At 38.3% G+C, this 17,298-nt stretch overlaps 1 protein-coding gene across 1 annotated transcript in view; it reads left to right on the top strand.

Moving 5' to 3' along the window:
- Positions 1-17,298, top strand: part of CCDC192 (coiled-coil domain containing 192) — a 178,187-nt gene that overhangs the window by 20,455 nt on the left and 140,434 nt on the right. Inside the window, exons 3-4 of the mRNA XM_055301523.1 lie at positions 3,365-3,496; positions 4,324-4,380. Coding sequence (XP_055157498.1) covers positions 3,365-3,496; positions 4,324-4,380 — 189 coding nt within the window. The remainder of the gene's footprint in view (positions 1-3,364; positions 3,497-4,323; positions 4,381-17,298) is intronic.

The raw sequence follows: 17,298 nt of genomic DNA, 5'->3' as shown, positions 1-17,298 counted from the left end.
CAGGATCGCGCCCTGGGCCAAAGGCAGGCGCTAAACCGCTGCGCCACCCAGGGATCCCAATTTTTTTTTTTTAAAGAAGCAAGATGCTAGGACAGACTTCTCAGATCTTAGAATAAAAGAAAATAAATTTATTTCAGGTAAATAGGTAAACATGCTAAGAAAGAATGCTGAAGATCATGCAGTTAGCAGTGGAAAAAATCACAGGCCTCATCTTTGTAGGCAGCTTTAGAGTTAGGGTCTGGATATAATATAGAACGCAGAGTTGGAGGCAGACAAATGTAAATTCAAATCCAACGTCTTCTTATTAGTTAAGGGCAAGCCAATTCATCTGTAAAAGCATCTAGTTTCCCATTCTTTACAATGTGATAATTAACAAAAAATATAAACAAAACTCCTCATAGAGTCTTGAGCAATGAACTAAGGTAAGTATAGATAGTTTCCAGCAGAATGCATGGTATGGTATAGCTACCAAATAAGTGTTAATGACTGGTGTTGTTCCATAGACTTTAATTATTTGTGGTCAAGAGCATGGGACTTTGGAATCAGACAGTATATCAGTTGAATGCTTATAGTAGACAAGTAATGGAAAATTCAATTTCTAAACAAAAAGGAAACTTATTAGCTTACTCTGTGTGAGTCTAAGGTAGGACATGCTTCAAGATTATCTGATAGTACATTTCAATAATGTTGTCCACTCTTCCATTCAGACTGTTGCTTAATCATATACTGGTTTCCTGGATGTTTATAGGATCACTACAGTAGCATTCATATCTGGTAGGTGAGACAGAATGCTCCAACATCAAAATTCCTCCTGTGGTGTGTGAAAGGTCCAAATTAGATAATTTCTTCTCATAGAATAACTGTGGCAAAAGAAAAGTCAGACTCTAATTTGATTAGACTTGATTCCTTTTCTTTTTTAAAATTTATTTTAGAGAGAGAGAGAAAGTGATAGAGAGAGCATGAGCAAGGTGAGGGGTAGAGAGAGAAGCAGACTCCCCGCTGAACAGGGAGCCTAATCCTGGGCTCAATCCCAGGACTCTGGGATCATGACCTGAGCCGAAGGCTAACTCTTAACCTACTGAGCCACCCAGGCACCTCTAAACCTTGATTCCTGAACCAATCAGCAGCAAAGAGGATGGGATTTTCATGATTCTCAGGCCTCACTTTAGGAGCTGGGGTCAAATTTAGGTTGAGGGAATAAGACTCAGTGTCCACTGCTGAAAGCTTGGATTCCAACACTCACTTGCTATCTCCTTGGGCAAGTTACACAACTTTGCTGAAATTAATGAATTCCCTCATCTGCAAAATGGGTATGAAGCTGAATTGAGATAAATAAAAGTGAAAACAAAAGGTTCTCCAGAGAGCTTGATAGGTAATTAGTACCCAGTAAATTATTATTGTCATTATTGTTATTCACCTACATACTTTCATATTATGTAATTGTTCTAAAATTGTCTGCCTTTCTGGGTAAAGTGTGAGTTTTTTGAGCACATAAGCAATACCACTCTCGTGTTACCTCTGAAGTTTTACATGTGATAAGCACTCGATATATTTCTTTAACAAATGAGTGAATAAGTGAATATCTGTTGAAAGGATGAATAAAAGCCTGAAAACAATAGAAGGTAGATTTCAAAGAAATACAACCAAATGGTGACTGACTGAATGACAGGTCAGGTAGGATATGGGAACAAAATAGGCCAGTCTGAGAAAAACTGTATTTGAAAGGAAAAAATACCAGCTCTAGAGAGGCCTTTTCCCTGAACACTAGAGTGGTCACAGGAAGTAAGTGAACCAAATACAATTTGAGTTTAGGGTAACTGGCTCAAAACCTCTGTGATGTCTTCAGATACTTTGTTGTATAATTTGATAAATAATAAATGTTTGAATAAAACCCCTATCAATACTTACTGTAACCTAGAGGAGGTAGGTAGAAGAAAGTATAAAAATAATAGGCACTAAGTACAGGATATGTTTCAAACATTATTCTAAGTATTTTTCTTGCATAAACTCATGTAATCCTCAAAACAAACCTGTGAGGTAAGTACTATCCTTTACATCTCCACTCCTATTTACAGATTGGAAAATCAAGCCCAGAGGGACTGAGAAATTTGCCTAGATCCCAGAGATAGTAAGGAGGAAAATGAGATGTTTACCCATAGGGTCTGACTCAAGAGTCTGTGTTTTTAGCCATTATACTATACTGTGGAATAAACTAGAAGAGTGCCTACAAAAACCAGGCTACATCTCTAAACTACTATGTACTCAAGAGTTAAATGCATCACCATCCAAGAGGAGCACTACAGGTGTCCTGTGTCACAGCTGAAAGCTGTAGCCAACAGTTCATGACATATTTGTCCCCTCTGGCCCTCCACATTGTGCTTTTGTAATCTCCAGTGCATAGTACAATGGCTGTGGAGAGTGCCAAGTAAACAACTAATTGTTAAGTGAATGAGTGTGAGGATGAGTGGATTTGGATCGATGCCAGCCTATATATGCTGTGCCCAACTTATTTCTGTGGAGACCAACCTCTTCATGCTTTCCCATTTGGTAAATTGTCCTTAAAAACTTGCTGTACTTTTCAAGATGAGACAGTATGCTTCACAACAATACTTGGAATAAAATGAAAGAGATACTTAAAGATAATTCATGCCTCCAAGGACACACTGGGAACTGGAATGAATACAAGGTGTGTGTCCCTTTCCAGAGACTCTTTTAGAATTGTTGCTGAGCTATAGAGAAAATACACAATAAACTGTCTGAATGAAAGGCAATGCTAATCCAGAGGTTCTCCAAGGGAGTTAAGGAACGAGGCATTATCAAACTACCCTTTGCTCAAGAGCAATCCACAAACAGTAAAACAAAGACCGTCATCTGTAGACATTTTCTGGTCGTGGTTTGGCAGATGTGCCTTACTGATCAGACTTTAACTTGAAATTCCTGCATTTCCCTTTAGCTGCTTATATGGTGAACATTCAAAGGACTCGGAATTTCTACTCTATAGGAAAGAGCTGTAGTCCCCCAAAAGTTAAGTTTCAAGAACAATTTATAAACTGCAATTCAGATTTCAGCTGCACAAAGTACAATCTTAAAACATAAGAAAGATGAGTGTTGAGCTTGTTGCACTAAAAATCGCTCTGCCTGTTGTAACTATGTAGTTTCATCTCTTGCCCAGAAAGATCTTTATTAATAAAAATAAAATCAACCTTATTTCCTTATCTCTCTACACTAATCTTTGTCAGCTATGAGGGATATTCCAGAAGATATTTTCATGTTTAATAGATACCAGTGGTAGGCAATATATTTATTAACTAAACTTTTAAAAGGAGTTTTAAAATTTGTATGCCTTTACAAGAAATGTCTTTAGCTTGCAGCCTCTGAAGGAACAAAATCAAAACTGCTTGAGCAAGTTTCCTGGCTGGAGGGAAAACTGCAGACTCTGGACCATAACGAAGACAGTGGGGAACCATACCAAAAAATAGTTCTTGCAAAAGACCAGGTATGTTGTAGAAGAAAAAATAATCTTTATCTTAAAAGGCTACCTAAATTTATATGAATTGACAATACTGCAGTTCTTTCTGGCTGGGTTGGGAGTTCATATTTAAGTTCAAGATGGCAAATAATATTTGTGTTTGCTAAATATAATTGAATTCCCTGATGAATATTCACATACAAAAATTAATTTTGTGATTTTTTTAAAAGTTTGTTTGATGTGTATCCTTTTGAACCATATTAGCTAAATATTCTACTTAATTAGGAAGTGGCATTAACTATCCAGATGTTTCTTTGTTTTTAAGGTTGAACTCAATCAAGGAATAGTTTATTTCTGTGTAGTAAAAGAAGGGAGCAGAAAATTTGTCATATGCTTTAATCAATTACAAGAGGTTATTAATCTCAGAATCTCTAGGCATTTATATAATTTTTTTTCTCATTCAACTCAAAAGTGTTTGTATCTGCCTTTGGTATATATATGTTCACACAAAAACATATCCACATATTCTAAAGGCAGTTATAAAACCATTTGATCCTATATATGTATATACAAGGAAGGTTAGCATTCCCTTCAGTACATCAAGCAAACATTATCTTCCAACTAATTTTCTAAATCTTAACATATTTGTGTCCTCTGTTCTTGGGCTCTTCAATAGATTGGAAGAAAAATAGGAGTAGTAGCAAGGATTTCTCAATGACAATTTCAAAAGCATCTAGCCAAGATAGTGCTGCCATTCACAGGTTTTGAGAACTGGTATCTATTTATATCTGGAATACTTTGAATATGTAAAAGGACGAGTTATACTCTTTGTTTCTAAACTTTTCCCTTTTCAGCATATTGAGAAATTACAAGCTGAATTGAAAACTTCCCAGGAGCAACTTACAGCCCATGTGAGTGTTTTTCTCCTTTTTTTAATTCCTTAATTTATATCACAGTTTTCCTGGGAATGAACAGTAATTTTTCAGAAGTTGTTACTATTGTCTTTGTACTGTAAACCAAATCACAAGGCTATTTTTTACTCAGTATTTTTACTGTTTCTACAAAGTTGCTTTCCCTCAGTAGAATTCTGATTTATACTGATGGTAAAAATTATAAAACCTATGTGTTATGTATAGCCATACAGTTTAATCAGGTACCAACAGGATAAGAGAACAAGAAACTAAGAGTAGAAAGACAAGAAAACCAGGCTCATTTAGTGAATGAGTGGAAGTGGAAAGGTTTGGCATGTCAAATACAGGCCTAGAGCAGTGCTACTTAAACTTCAGGGTATCAAGAATTACTCAGAAAACTTTTAAAAACAAATTGCCTGGAGATTTTGATTTCTGCAAAAGCTAGGGTGCAACCTGAGAATTTGTACTTCTGGATGATGCTAGATTTAGGTGATGCTGATGCTGCCAATTTTGGACATTTCAAGTAGCACTGTTATATATATATATATATATATATATATATATATATATATATTCATTCTGCCCTAGTCTTGTGATTTTTAGACAGGTGACCATAAAAGATACAGAACTGCTCATTTATCCTGTAAGTACTCCTGAAAGAGACTCTATGAACTTCCAGGGTATATTTCATTGACACTTTAGCCTATTTTCACTCAGAGAACAACTAATGAACATTTCCTTCCACAAGATCCTTCCTTATGTGTTCACACATATAAGCCAGTTGTCACCCTGGCTCTGTCCCTTCCCAAGGATCTAAACAATCCTGACACTTTACATGCCTCCTAGAAGACTCACTCACCTTCCTTTCAATGATTTCCTCTATCCCTACCTTGGGTGCTGGGGGATGACTTCTTGATTAAGAACATTGGCCAGGGATGCCTGGGTTGCTCAGTAGTTTGGCACCTATCTTTGGCCCAGGGCATGATCCTGGAGACCCGAGATTGAGTCCCGTGTGGGACTTCCTGCATGGAGCCTACTTCTCTCTCTGCCTGTGTCTCTCACTCTAAAACAGAACAGAACAAAACAAAACAAAACAAAACAAAACAAAACAAAAAAACAAACAAAACAAAACAAAAAAACATTGGCCAGTCATGTTAAACAGCCAATCTGAACAACAACAAAGATTATCTTATCTGAGATCTGAGGGGCTGCAGTCCAGAAGTGCTGCAGAAAAGACTGCAGAATAAATTCTGGTCATCATCCCTTTGATATTTGAAATAAACTAATCTGGATAAATCATGGTAACTGATTTTTTTTTCCTGGGATAGGGAAAAGCTAATCTGCTGTGGCAGTTAGCAGAGCTTTTAGCTCTGACTTCAGAATCTCTTTTGGCCTTATATGCTCAATTCACCAAGAGTGAAAATGATTAAGGCCTGCATTTGTGACATGGTGACATATTCAGACAGCAGTATATCTAATTAGCGTAGTATTCTATTGCAGATGCCTCCCTCCAGTCTCACCCCAGTCTGTCCCTGAGGGTGCCAGATAATGACTATTGTCAGAGGATGTCTCCTCATGCCAGATTGATACCTATAGCCATTTGCCCAGGGTGGGTTTAGCTCAGAATTTTTTAAAGGACTGTTCACTATGGTTCTGATATTAGCTTCCAGCATCTCTTCATGAAAAGCTGATAGAAAAAAGACAAAACAAAACATAGTCACAGATGCCTTCAGGAAATTCTTGTGGTGTCTCTTCCACTGCCTAGCTTCTGCAGATTCTACTCCTGTACCACACTGTTCCTGGTCCAGGCTTGTCTGAACTGGTATTGCTTTCTTGTATTAGTGTATTGATATCAACAACAGAGATTTCTGCCATGTAACTGCTCAAAGTTCAGGTTTTAATATAGCAGTGTGATCATGAAAGTTTTACTTAACTCATCAAGAAGACTTAAATGAAAATATTAATAATAACGTTTCTTGAGAATAGATTCTGTATCTACTGTGTGGTAAGTGCTTCATATGTTTTCTATTTTAAATCTCAAAACAATCCAAAAAGTGGGCATCATTTTTCAAGTAGGAAAACTGAATATTAGAGATTAGATCTCTTGTCACACGTCAGCTCTGATCCATGCTTTTGCTACCACAATTTGCTACCTCTCCAAATTATATTCTCTACATGCCACTTCAGGCATCAAATGGTGTTTATAGAGGCTCTTTCTGCAAACTTTCTTCTCTTTTCACTCAGAGTGATTCATCAGTTCATAATCCTTAACTCTCACTTCCATGCAAATAAAAACTCCCTCCGCCCCATCAAAGTCTATCTTAATCATCCCCTAATTATACTCCTTAATGGCGTAATGATAATTTCTTAAAATACGGTTTGTTGAAAATAACATTCCCAATGATGTTAATTCTGGGGGAAAAAATGGATGGTGCATTGGAAATGAAGTTAAGTTAGATGGGTTTAGTTACAACAGGATTTATCAGTGGATAATCTATCTCCAAGAAAGGATCATAGTATGTTGTTTTCCAAGGGTGTTTGACTATGAATTCACAGAGGTTTGGAGACTGCTAGCATATTGCATCAAGTTAAAGTACTATTGGCTTGAACATCTTGCTGACACCATAGGCTCAAATACATATACAAAGGGCATATACAAAGTCAAATTTATCATCTTCTACTCCTACTTCTTAAGTATGCCCCTCTTTTTGGATCCCCACCATTGTGAATAATATCACACTGCTGTTATTTATTATGTACACCCAAACTATCAAAAAGTATTAAAATCCTACTTCTCTCTGCCTCCATTCCACATGTCGCTAGTAGTCAGACTGTGAGAGTATGTTTCTAAAAGTTATCTCACTTCTGTGTCTTCTATTCCATCATACTGCCATATCCCTAACCCTTTTTGGTCATCTTATGTCTTATTGCTACTAGCCCCAAATATTAACATATTCAAGTTTAGACATTTCCACTGCCCCTGCACAACCCAAATCAAAATGTAGCCCTTTTGCTCTCATATCATCAAGTTCTGTTTGCAGAGGAGAGAGAGAGTAAAACTCATGTGTGAAGATGCGGAGTTGGGGCAGAACTCGAAGGAAGGATGAAACCTACAGGTGTGGCAGAAAAGAGAACAGGGACTGAAGGACCAAGGTGGTGGGAATGGAACTCTGTAGATGAGGTGAGGGTCCTTCTGGACACTGGAAGGCTCCTGGGAGTTCTGAGAATGCTTACTATTAATAAATAACAGGGCATTAATAAGAGTTGTCAGGCAGGATGTACTTGGATTCCCCTAAGTGTTTGGGAGTTGTGTGTAAAGTTTGGAATTTCTGTTTGGGTCATGCCTCCTAAATGTAACGCTATTGTAGGATGTGACCCTGTGGTAGTCTTCTGGCTTCCCTGCCTCTACCCTGAAAAAGGTTTCCAAAGGACATTCCTACCCCCTCAACACCCTCTTCTTTCCCTACCTGTTCTCTGCCTCCTGCTGACTAAGCTAATAAAACGGCTCTGCTGTCAATCTTTACATGTCCCATGTCAGTTGATGCCCTGTGAATTTGCTCTCTGTGTTCTCATAGTCCAGACTATTCTTCCCTCTGTTCTTTATCCAAATAATTATTACTTTTCTTGCAAGACTCATAACAGGAATCAATCTCTTCCTTAGCCCTCAGATTACTTTCTCTGGGCTCCTATAACCTCTTGTACATACATCTATTTTAGCTCAAAATACTACTTTTGATTGACATGATCTGTTCATATATCTACCCCCTACTAGACTTGAAGGTTCTTGAGGGCAATATCAAGAATGTATGCCTGTATCTATTACCCCAAGCATAAGGCTAGGCACATTATAGTCACTCAATATATTTGCTACCCTAAATTGAATGTTACTCTGATCATGTCATGTCATTTCTCCTGTTCCAAAGCCTAGAGTAAGACAATGGTTGCCCATTACTCCAGACTCTATGGCAAAATAAATGCCATGGTCCATTACCCCTGACCATGGCATTTATTACACTGAAAATGACTCTCTGACCCCTTTTCCTGCCTCCTCTGTATCACACATCTGTGACTCCCAAGGATACCCACACATTCTTGCCCTGGGGGCTATGTTCATGGTTTCTTTATACCTGGAATATCAGTCCCCACCAACAATTTTGATGAAGAATGCCAGATTTTTCCCATTCTTCATCAAGATTGTTCCTTCCAGGAAGTTTCTCCTGACCATCCAAACAGAAGTAATCTCTTTCTTTGGTACTTTCTTTCTTTCTCTCTTTTTTTGTATATATTTTTTTATTGGAGTTTGATATGCCAACATATAGCATAACACCCAGTGCTCATCCTGTCAAGTGCCCCCCTCAGACAGAACATAAAGACTCCTAACTCTGGGAAACGAACTGGGGGTGGTGGAAGGGGAGGAGGGCGGGGGGTGGGGGTGAATGGGTGACGGGCACTGAGGGGACACTTGACGGGATGAGCACTGGGTGTTATTCTGTATGTAGGTAAATTGAACACCAATAAAAATTAATTTATTAAAAAAAGTGCCCCCCTCAGTGCCCACACCTGTCACCCCACCCCCCTGCCCACCTCCATTTCCATCACCCCTTGTTTGTTTCCCAGAGTTAGGTGTCTCTCATGTTCTGTCACCCTCACTGATATTTCCCACTCATTTTCTCTCCTTTCCCTTTTATTCCCTTTCACTATTTTTTATATTCCCCAAATGAATGAGACCATATAAAGTTTGTCCTTCTCCGATTGAGTTACTTCACTCAGCATAATATCCTCCAGTTCTATCCACATTGAAGCAAATGGTGGGTATTTGTCATTTCTAATGGCTGAGTAATATACAATTGTATACATAGACCACAGCTTCTTTATCCATTCATCTGTCGATGGACACCGAGGCTCCTTCCACAGTTTGGCTATTGTGGACATTGCTGCTATAAACGTTGGGGTACAGGCATCCTGCCATTTCACTGCATCTGTATCCTTGGGGTAAATCCCCAGCAGTGCAATTGCTGGGTCGTAGGGCAGTTCTATTTTTAACTCTTTGAGGAACATCCACATGTTTTCCAGTTCACATTCCCACCAACAGGGCAAGAGGGTTCCCATTTCTCCACATGCTCTCCAACATTTGTTGTTTCCTGTCTGGTTAATTTTCACCATTCTCACTGGTGTGATGTGGTATCTCATTGTGGTTTTGATTTGTATTTCCCTGATGGCCAGTGATGCGGAGCATTTTCTCATGTGCTTGTTGGCCATGACTATGTCTTCCTCTGTGAAATTTCTGTTCATGTTTTTTGGTCATTTCATGATTTAATTGTTTGTTTCTTCGTTGTTGAGTTTAATAAGTTCTTTATAGATCTTGGATACTAGCCCTTTATCTGATACGTCATTTGCAAGTATCTTCTCCCATTCTGTAGGTTGTTTTTCAGTTTTGTTGACTGTTTCTTTTGCTGTGCAAGAAGCATTTTATCTTGATTAAGTCCCAATAGTTCATTTTTGCTTTTGTTTCCCTTGCCTTTCTAGATTTATCTTGCAAGAAGTTGCTGTGGCCAAGTTCAAAAAGGGTGTTGCCTGTGTTCTCTAGGATTTTGCTGGATTCTTGTCTCACTTTTAGATCTTTCACCATTTTGAGTTTATTTTTGTGTATGGTGTAAGAGAATGGTCCAGTTTCATTCTTCTGCACATAGCTCTCCAATTTTCCCAGCACCATTTATTGAAGAGACTGTCCTTTTTCCACTGGATAGTCTTTCCTGCTTTGTCGAGTATTAGTTGCCCATAGAATTGAGGGCCCATTTCTGGGTTCTCTATTCTGTTCCATCGATCTATGTGTCTGTTTTTGTACCAATACCATACTGTCTTGATGATCACAGCTTTGTAGTACAGCTTGAAATCTGGCATTGTGATGCCCCTGGCTCTGGCTTTCTTTTTCAATATTCCCCACCCGGCTATTCGGGGTCTTTTCTGATTCCACACAAATCTTAAGATGATTTGTTCCAACTCTGTGAAGAAACTCCACAGTATTTTCATAGGGATTGCATTAAATGTGTAAATTGCCCTGGGTAGCATTGAAATTTTTACAATATTAATTCTTTCAATCCATGAAGATGGAATATTTTTCCATCTCTTTGTGTCTCCCTCAATTTCTTTCAGAAGTGTTCTATAGTCTTTAGGGTATAGATCCTTTACCTCTTTGGTTGGGTTTATTCCTAGGTATCTTATGCTTTTGGGTGCAATTGTAAATGGGATTAACTCCTTAATTTCATTTCTTCAGTTTCATTGTTAGTGTATAGAAATGCCACTGATTTCCGGGCGTTGATTTTGTATCCTGCCTCACTGCCAAATTGCTGTATGAGTTCTAGCAATCTTGGGGTGGAGTCTTTTGGGTTTTCTGGTACAGTGTCATGTCATCTGCAAAGAGGGAGAGTTTGACTTCTTCTTTGCCAATTTGAATGACTTTTATTTCTTTTTGTTGCCTGATTGCTGAGGCTAAGACTTCTAGTACTATGCTGAATAGCAGTGGTGAGAGTGGACATCCCTGACGTGTTCCTCATCTTAGGGGAAAGGCTCCTAGTGTTTCCCCATTGAGAATGATATTTGCTGTGGGCTTTTTGTAGATGCTGAGAAATATTCCCTCTATCCCTACCCGCTGAAGAGTTTTGATCAGGAATGGATGCTGTATTTTGTCAAATGCTTTCTCTGCATCTATTGAGAGGATCATATGGGTCTTGTTTTTTCTCTTGTTGATATGATCTATCACATTGATTACTTTATGAGTGTTGAACCAGCCTTGCATCCTGGGGATAAACCCCACTTGGTCATAGTGAATGATCTTCTTAACGTACTGTTGGATCCTATTGGCTAGTATCTTGTTGAGAATTTTTGCATCTGTATTCATCAGGGATATTAGTCTCTAATTCTCTCCAAGTTTGGAAGTACTCCATCCCTTTCTATCTTTCGGAATAGCTTTAGTAGAGTAGGTATTGTTTCTTCTTTAAATGTTTGATAGAATTCCCCTAAGAAGCCATCTGGCCCTGGACTTTTGTGTTTTGGGAGATTTTTGTTGACTGCTTCAATTTCCTCACTGGTTATCGGCCTGTTCAGGTTTTCTATTTCTTCCTGTTCCTTTTTGGCTTGTGGTGTTCCAGAAACACGTCATTTCTTCTAGATTGCCTAATTTATTGGCATATAGCTGCTCATAATATGTTTTTAAAATCGTTTGTATTTCTTTGGTATAGGTTGTGACTCTCCTTTTTCATTTGTGATTTTATTAATTAGAGTCTTTTCTCTTTTGTTTTTAATAAGGCTGGCTAATGGTTTATCTATCTTATTAATTCTTTCAAAGAACCAACTCCTGGTTTTTTTGATCTATTCTACAGTTCCTGTGGTCTCTATTTCATTGAGTTCTGCTCAAATCTTTATTAACTCTCTTCTTCTCCTGGATGTAGGTTTTATTTGCTATTCTTTTTCCAGTTCCTGTAGGTGCAAGGTTAGCTTGTGTACTTGAGTTTTTTCCAATTTTTTAAGGGATGCTTGTATCACAATGTATTTCCTTCTCAGGACTGCTTTTGCTGTCTCTCAAAGATTTTGAAAGGTTGTATCTTCATTTTCATTAGTTTCTATGAATCTTTTTAATTCTTCTCTAATTTCCTAGTTGACCCATTTAGCTTTTAGTAGGATGCTCTTTAACCTCCATGTGTTTGAATGTCTTCAAATTTCTTCTTGTGATTGAGTTTAAGTTTCAAAGCATTATGGTCTGAAAATATGCAGGAGACAATCCTAATCCTAATCTTATCAGTTAAGACCTGATTTGTGACCCAGTATGTGGTCTATTCTGGAGAAAGTTCCATGTGCACTTGAGAAGAATGTATATTCAGTTGCATTAGGATGGAAAGTTCTGTATATAGCTGTGAAATCCATCTGGTCCAGTGTATCATTTAAAGCCTTTGTTTCTTTGGAGATGTTCTGCTTAGATTATCTGTCATTTGCAGAAAGTGCCGGGTTGAAGTCTCCCAGTATTAGTGTATCATTATCTAAATATGTCTTTACTTTGGTTATTAATTGCTTGATATACTTGGCAGCTCCCAAGATGCATTGATGCATTAGGGGCATCAATATTCATGATTGTTAGGTCCTCTTGTTGGATAGATCCTTTAAGTATGATATAGTGTGCCTCTTCATCTATACTACAGTTTTTGGGATAAACTTTAATTTATCTGATATGAGGATTGCTACCCCAAATTTCTTTTGAGGACCATTTGAATGATAAATGGTTCTCAAACTTTTCATTTTCAGGCTGGAGGTGTCGTCAGGTCTAATATGAGTCTCTTGTAAACAACAAATAGATGGGTCTTGCTTTTTTATCCAGTCCAAAAGCCTGCATCTTTTGATGGGATCATTAAGCCCATTCATGGTCAGAGTTACTCTTGAAAGATATGAATTTAGTGTCATCATAATACCTATTCAGTCCCTGTTTTTGTGGATTATTTCTTTGGGCTTCCTCTTTCTTTTACAGAGTCCCCCTTAACATTTCTTGCAGAGCTGGTTTTGTGGTTCCATATTCTTTCAGTCTCTGCCTATCTTGGAAGCTCTTTATCTCTCCTTCTATTCTGAATGGCAGCGTTGCTGGATAAAGTATTCTTGGCTGCATGTTCTAATCTCTCTTTTTTTTAAGAAGAGTTTTTATTTTTTATTTTATTTTTTAAGATGTTTTTATTTATTTACAACAGAGAGAGAAAGAGAGAGAGAGAGAGAGGCAGAGACATAGACAGAGGGAGAAGCAGGCTCCATACAGGGAGCCTGATGTGGGACTCGATCCCCGGTCTTCAGGATCATGCCAAGGGCCAAAAGTGGTGCTACACCGCTGGGCCACTGGGGCTGCCCTGCATGTTCTTCTCATTTAGGGCCCGGTATATATCCTGTCAGCCTTTTCTGGCCTGCCAGGTCTCTGTGGAGAGGTCTGTCTGCTGTTAATCTGTTAATCTAATAGTTCTCTCCATATAAGTTAGGGATCTCTTGTCTCTTGCTGCTTTAAGGAATTTCTCTTTATCTTTGGAATTAGCATGTTTCACTATTAGATGTCCAGGTGTTTAATGGTTTTTATTGATTTTGGCAGGGCTACCTCTCTATCTCTTGGATCTGAATGCCTGTTTCCCTCCCCAAATCAGGGAAGTTCTCAGCTATAATTTGTTCAAATATGCTTTCTGGTCCTCTGTCTCTTTTGGCCCCCTCTGGAACCCACATAAATGTAGATTTTTCCTTCTGAGGCTGTCATTTATTTCCCTTAACCTTTCCTCATGGTCTTTTAATTTTTTTTTCTCTTTTTTTCCTCAGCTTCCTTCCTTGCCATCAACTTGTCTTCTATGCCACTCACTCTTTCTTCTACCTCATTAACCTTTGTTGTTAGGACCTCCAGTTTGCATTGCATCTCATTTAATTGATTTTTAATTTTGGCCTGATTATATCAAAATCTGCAGTCATAAAGTCTCTTGAATCCTTTATGTTTTTTTCCAGAGCCACCAGTAGCTTTAGAATTGTGCTTCTGAATTGGCTTTCTTTTTTTTTTTAAATAATTTTTATTTTATTTAATTTTTTATGATAGGCACACACAGAGAGAGAGAGGCAGAGACATAGGCAGAGGGAGAAGCAGGCTCCATGCACCGGGAGCCCGACGTGGGACTCGATCCCGCGTCTCCAGGATCGCGCCCTGAGCCAAAGGCAGGCGCTAAACCGCTGCGCCACCCAGGGATCCCAATGAATTGGCTTTCTGACATCGACTTGTAATCCAAATTCTGTATCTCTGTGGCAGAGAGTACTGTTTCTGATTCTTTCTTTTGTGGTGGGTTCTTTCTATTCATTTTGCTCAGTGCAGAGTGACTAAAAATGAGTTGTACTTTTAAGAAGCACAAACTTCTCTCTGTGTCATTCCAGCTGTTCTCTCTTTAAATCTCAGGTTGAATTAGTAGGTTTTCAGGATGATTCGAAAGTTACCTAGGTAAGTTGGTGAGGCCAGGTGACTGGTGGACCCTACTTCTCCGCCATCTTGCCTGCCCCAACTAGCATCTTTGGTACTTTCACAGCGCATCTCTACACCTGTCTTTTGTCACTTGTCACACGATGACCCACAAGAAAATTACATAATATGAACTAGCTCTTCCCCAAGACTGTGAGCTTGGGGAAGAACAGGGAGAAAGTTTGTTTATCCTCATGCTTCTTACAGTGTCTAGCTCAATACCTTGCTCAGATTTCATTGAAATGAATCATTAAAATGACTAAATTAAAAATAAAGTTATTTTGGTATTTATAGGAGCCTACTTTAAATTTTATCTCTTAAAAATGACAGTTGCATAAGATGTTACCATAATCTGAATTTGATACTTTCAAGGTATAATATGGAAAGGAGAGAAGGTAATGATATGTTAGAATGCAAATAGAAGGAAAAAGCAGCAAAAGAAAATACAGTTCTGGAAAAGCCCTATTTCAAAAAAAGTAAGAAGAACATCCAAAGGAAAGTACGGTGTTAATATAAAAATTAACAACCTCATGGCTTCCTTTTATTCAGAGTTCAATTGTCTGAAATCCAATAGTCAAATTATATTTTTGTATAATTAAACTGATAGCTATGAAATGACTGAGTTGTCACTGCTAATATTGGAAGCTTAAAATCTCATCTCATTAACTTTACATAGTCACAGCTTATACTCTTCAAATATTACAAAGGGTTGTAAATGTACATATGGATACCCACCCAGCCACACACAGTGCTAACCTGCCCGAGGTATTTTTATCAATCCTTCCCACATGATTACTTATCTCCTTAGAGATCTACACAATTAAACAAATATTTGAAGCAAATGTTTATAATCGCTCAAAGGTAACTGTTCATGTCGGGGCAATTTGAATTAGGACTAGGAATTTTAAGGAAAGGCATCCTTTTCAAATTAATGCATTCCAAATTGTTGAATCCATTGCTTCACTATTTTTAGTATGGGGAGTATAAGTACTTTGCACTATCTATTCACTGTTGTTGATGATCTGATTATTTGTGGTAACCCAGAGGTTTGGCTCCCTGCCTCACTTCCATCTCAATGGCCCCTAAGTCCTGACCATGGCCAAAAGCTCTATAATATTTGATGGGCTTATTTCCAAAAGAGAAATTTGAGTAACTGGGAGGTAGATACTCAACTACAATGTTATTCTGTATACTTTCTTGTATGCTTGAAATATTTCTAATGAAGTAAAAAAGTTAAGAATATCCAGAAGATGGAACTTTTCCAATGAATTGTATATAGCATGCTTCAGGCTGTAAGATAGATGAGTATATCTTTGAAATCAGAAGTTCCTGACCTAGAGTTCCTGAGGACATACTTAAACCTGGAAGCTATGGTCTTGAAGCTCGGAATAAGGAAAACAGGGCACGGGAGGGCCCACCATGGGTACCCAAGACAGAATTTTCCAGAAGAGCTGATTTCACTTCTTCCTTTCCTCCTCTAAAGCAGCTATCAACTGCCTTCTAAGAATCTACAGGAGCCCTCAGTTTAGATCATGTGAGAATTCCTCTCTCCTAGAATTTCAGGCCCTCTGTTAATTGGTCTTTTACTACTATGATAGAAGACATGGGCTGTTTTTGTTGCTTCCTGGCTACGTAACCATCCATTAACATCTTTGGCAGTACTACCCTGATATCCTTTTCAGTTAGGTCTCTTCCATCATGCACAGTCTTGGAGGGTCTGTAATTCAAAGTACCCTATCACATAGTAGTTGAGGAATGGGCATGTTCTCTAAGCCAATTAGATTCTGAACATTAATTTAGGTGAAGCAAGAGAGGAAGAATACTTTGAGGTGATATCTCCAACCAGTGATGTCCAGGCATCATATGAGGAGGTTTGTGCTGCTAGGACCAGAACTGCTCTTGTTCCTATCTATTCCTGAATCTGATTCCTGTCTATTTTGGGAACCATCCAAAAATTCTAATTATCTTGAAGAAGAATCCCCTTTTCTTTAAAATATTCAGAATGAGATTAGATTTATAGAGGTGAGAAGTTGTAATTCTTATGCTGTCCAAATAGTTCTCAAAGAGTGGCCCCTGTACTAGAAGCCTCAGAGTCACTGGGACTTGTTTGAAATGTAAATCTTGGGGCCTTACCTCATACCTCCCAAATCTGAAACACTGGGAATAAGATCCAGCAATACATGTTTTTAAAATCCTCCAAGTGATTGTGATGATGGCGATATCTGAGAAGTGTTGCACTGTCCAATAAAACCTCATACAACAAACAAAACAAAACAAAACAAAACAACCCATACACCTTTCATCCTGAACCCTCTGTTTTTACTGGAATCATGGTCCCTGACCAGCATCTTGCTGTTGGGGGCCAGCCTCTCTGTCTTCATGCTCCTGCCTATAGAAGACATCTCCAGGCCTGATTCTTAGGACAGCAAGCTTGGATCATGGCACACTGGACATGTTTGTTCAAGTGAAGAGCCAAACGGGAACAATCTCCCTGATCTTTGCATCCAAGTCTCACACTTCTATGTACGCTAAAAGTATCACTTCATTCCCAAGGCTTGTCATGACTAATTCTAAGATCAAGTGACAACAATGAATAACACTTTAGAGTCATATAACGATTTATAGTTTCCTAATTGCTCCCACCCACATTATGTCATTTATTTTTCACAACAATCCTGTGAAGCAGGTATTACTACTCCTCTATCAGATGAAGAAAATGAGAGTCAAAGACTTTCACAGCAAACAGCTAGCAGATAGCAAAGCAAAGACTTGAATGGAGATATTTGGATTCTAGGATCCCTTTGCATGAGTTTGATTTCAGTGTTTTGAATTTCCCATTTAATTCAGAATTTTTGCTGAGAATATATGCCAACACATGTAAGCCAGTGTTTTAATAAATTAATTCT

This window comes from Nyctereutes procyonoides, unplaced genomic scaffold (assembly GCF_905146905.1).
Source record: "Nyctereutes procyonoides isolate TBG_1078 unplaced genomic scaffold, NYPRO_anot_genome, whole genome shotgun sequence".
Taxonomy (NCBI): Eukaryota; Metazoa; Chordata; class Mammalia; order Carnivora; family Canidae; genus Nyctereutes; species Nyctereutes procyonoides.
Note: the sequence above shows the minus strand (reverse complement) of the source record. Positions and strands in the feature narration are given on the sequence as shown.